Genomic DNA, 3,249 nt, shown 5'->3' on the forward strand with positions numbered 1-3,249 from the left:
ACTGTTGTATGTAAGGATCTCGATGTCTTTGGTAAGCTATGAACCTCTGGCTCAGCAATGATTTCCGATGATGTGGGATCAAAATGCTCCTACAAACATAAATGTTCATGTATGTATATGTATTAACATAAAATATTTATTTAATTTTCAATCCTAATTTTACTTACCGACAAAAATGAAATATTTGACTCTCCAACAACCTCATCACCGGTGTCATCCCAGAATATAGACACATACACCTCATTCGCACCCGCACCACTTCTTTTTGAACGGATATTGTTAAGCTTAAGAATGACATCTTTCACCGACGTCTCCGGTCGACAACATTTTGCTTTCTCCAGGATTTCGTTTAAACTTTGCGACTTTTTAACCCGGTTTTTACAGTCAGCGTGCCAAATTTGAAATAAATTTGGATAGTCTTGTAGCACTTCTATAAATTTAAGCGTTTAAAGTAGTTGTTTTTCTACTGAATTAAAAAACAAAAAGGAAATGAAAACAGCACGAGCAAAACAAAAGCAAATTTGTTGTATACATATTACTTCGTCGGCAAATAGAAATGAAAATGTCTGTCAAAAGGAGATCGTTTTGAGAAAGAAACATTATTTTTAACGCAAAACTCATATGTATCTGAAAATGAGGACAAAGACGAAACTTGGCCTTTTTTTCTATCCCTTTCTCTCTTTCTAAAAACCATCTGTTTCCTTTCGTGAATTAATTTTTTTTTGCGCTCGTGTATCCAAGCACTTTCAGAACAAAAAATGTGGACCACACACGTAACAGCACGGTCATTGAACAAAAATATATTACAACGAACGAACCTAACATTAAATGTCAACAAATTCATTTCAAAATTCACCCGTTTGACATCCGTGTTCATTTGATGAACGCCGGCCGTTTGATTTTAGCTCGCAGTTTGCCAGTCAAATTTTTGTTGATTTTTCATTGCAATTTCTATTTTTTACTTTATTTTGTGTACACAAAATGTTTACCACAGACATAATTAATTTAAATAAGTCTCAAATGTTTGAGAAAATCCGCTCCAATTTGCCGAACGATGCGGGTATTACCCAAAACTTGTTAGAATGCAAAGATGACCTGCTCTATGCTTGGGACAGTGTAGAATCGAGTATTTTGGTTATAAATTGGCGGTTGGCACATCTTAAAGGATTCTCTGAGGTTAAACATCAAACCCTAGTCCCCTCAACACCTCATACCTTCAAAGTTGAGCGTCTGGTGGCTTCTATCGAAGGATCGCTTATTGCCTTAGCCGGACCACATGGACTCAAACTGCTGGAACTTCCTCGACGATGGGGAGCAAATGGTCAATTCATGGATGGCAAGGAAATCATCACCTGCAGATCGAACAACTTGGATGATCATTTCTTCAGCAATAATCCTCACATAGAAATTCGTCAAGTTCGCTGGCATCCTGCATCGCCCACCGACTCGCATCTCCTTGTATTGCTCAGCGATAACACTATTCGAGTCTATGATAACTTTAACCTACGACATGTGTGGCAAGTGGGGCCATCTTTGATGGTACAAACGACGCACAATGGCAATTCCACCACCAACCCATCGTCGACCAAACTGCCTTCCCCCCATTTTCTAGGCGAATCGAGTGTTGATTTTGATATTGGTCAAGCTGTGACTTCGTATTCCGATACAACGTTTGGCAACCTAAGCATTTCTAAGTATGGAGACGCAGATGTCAGCAATAGGAGAAATAGTGTTGCAACCAAGGATTCACTTTTAGGAGGCGATTCGACCGCAAAACCAACAAATGAAAAAGTCGAATGGCCAATTGTGGTTTTGAGAGAGAACGGCAATATTTACGTTTTGTGTGCTGGGATTGATAGCGAAAAACCACGACTCCAGGGACCCATAACTATACGACCCCAAACTAATGACAACTATGGGCTTGATTCGTGTTCCATTCTTCTTATTCAATCCCTTCCACCCACTGTTGTTATAGCAGAGTCCACCGGAAAACTGCATCATGCCTTGCTCATGCAAGCAGACGATCAAGAACTCTCCTTCAATGAAGTGGACTCTGGCCTCACAATCCATCCTTCTGAATGGTCTTTGGAGGTTCTAGAAACCATTGAACTTGAACTTGGAATGAAAGATGCCAAAAACGACCCAACTGCTCCATACTCATGTCCCATCCATCTAAAGAGAGACCCCATCAATGAGATGCGTTACTTTGCCTATCACAACACTGGCTTACATGTTGTAACTATCAATTTCATCGCTGAACTGGAGTTGTATTTAGACGCAGATGTAATCTCGGACACTCCTCCACTCTCCAATCGCTCACGGGCCGAATATCTTGTTTGCACCAAAATCAGCACCGGAACTAAGGTCAATGCAGTTCTGGGATTTGTTATTTTGCAAATGCCGTCAGGAATCGTCCTACTTTTGTCCAGTGGGCAGGTTATAAGCTTAAACCTGGCCATTGATACTAAATTGCTGCTGAACCCAACAGTCGAGTCCAACAACAACAAAGACACACGAATAACTACCACGGACAATACTTCGGGTCAATCATTTGTCGAACACATCCAAAATATTCTCAAACGTTCGGTCACACAACCAATTATGTCTCTTGACAAAACAACTCAACCAAAACCCCAAGAGTCCTACGAACTTCTTGCTCAAACGATCGAAGTCCTCCGGACGCAGTACATGAAGAAGCATGAGATTGTGCGTGCTGAATTCTTACAGAAATGCAACACCATTAGACTGCGCAAAGAACAGCAGAGAAAAGAAATCGAATATTTGGAGAGACAAAGGGACTCGATTCGAGAAAATGCCCATAGGCTGGCTGAGCGGTTTGAGGAAATCAGTGAGACACAAGACTTGCTATCGAAAAAATGCCAAAACTACATCAAACAAGCCAACACATATCTTCCGAGTAATGCCCAGGCCGACAAGGAACTCGTCGAAGAGGTTGAAAAAATAAACAAAATAACCCAAAGCCTTGCGAATGTCCCACAAAAGGCTAAAGAAAACATCAACAGACAATACTATCACACTCAAAAGTATCTTGAAACTTCCAAGAATAAATCATTTGATCTACCGGAGAAACAAGAAACAACTATTAAGGAAATCCTCATGCAGATGATGGGAGAAATTGATGGACAGATAAAAGAAGTCAAGCGGATCAATAACTTGCTTAATTTGTAAGGAACTTTCTTAGAGTCTTCATAGATTAAATAAAATGTTTTCTTTATTCGTTTCTTTAAA

General features: G+C 40.0%; 1 protein-coding gene across 1 annotated transcript; it reads left to right on the plus strand.

Annotated features, from left to right (window-relative positions):
• The first annotated feature begins 886 nt into the window (after positions 1–886).
• On the plus strand, positions 887–3,249 carry LOC129947441 (nuclear pore complex protein Nup88). Its single transcript, XM_056057997.1, has one exon. The coding sequence runs from the start codon at positions 982–984 to the stop codon at positions 3,187–3,189; it is 2,208 nt and encodes a 735-aa protein (XP_055913972.1). The 5' UTR covers positions 887–981; the 3' UTR covers positions 3,190–3,249.

This window comes from Eupeodes corollae, chromosome 2 (assembly GCF_945859685.1).
Source record: "Eupeodes corollae chromosome 2, idEupCoro1.1, whole genome shotgun sequence".
Lineage (NCBI taxonomy): Eukaryota > Metazoa > Arthropoda > Insecta > Diptera > Syrphidae > Eupeodes > Eupeodes corollae.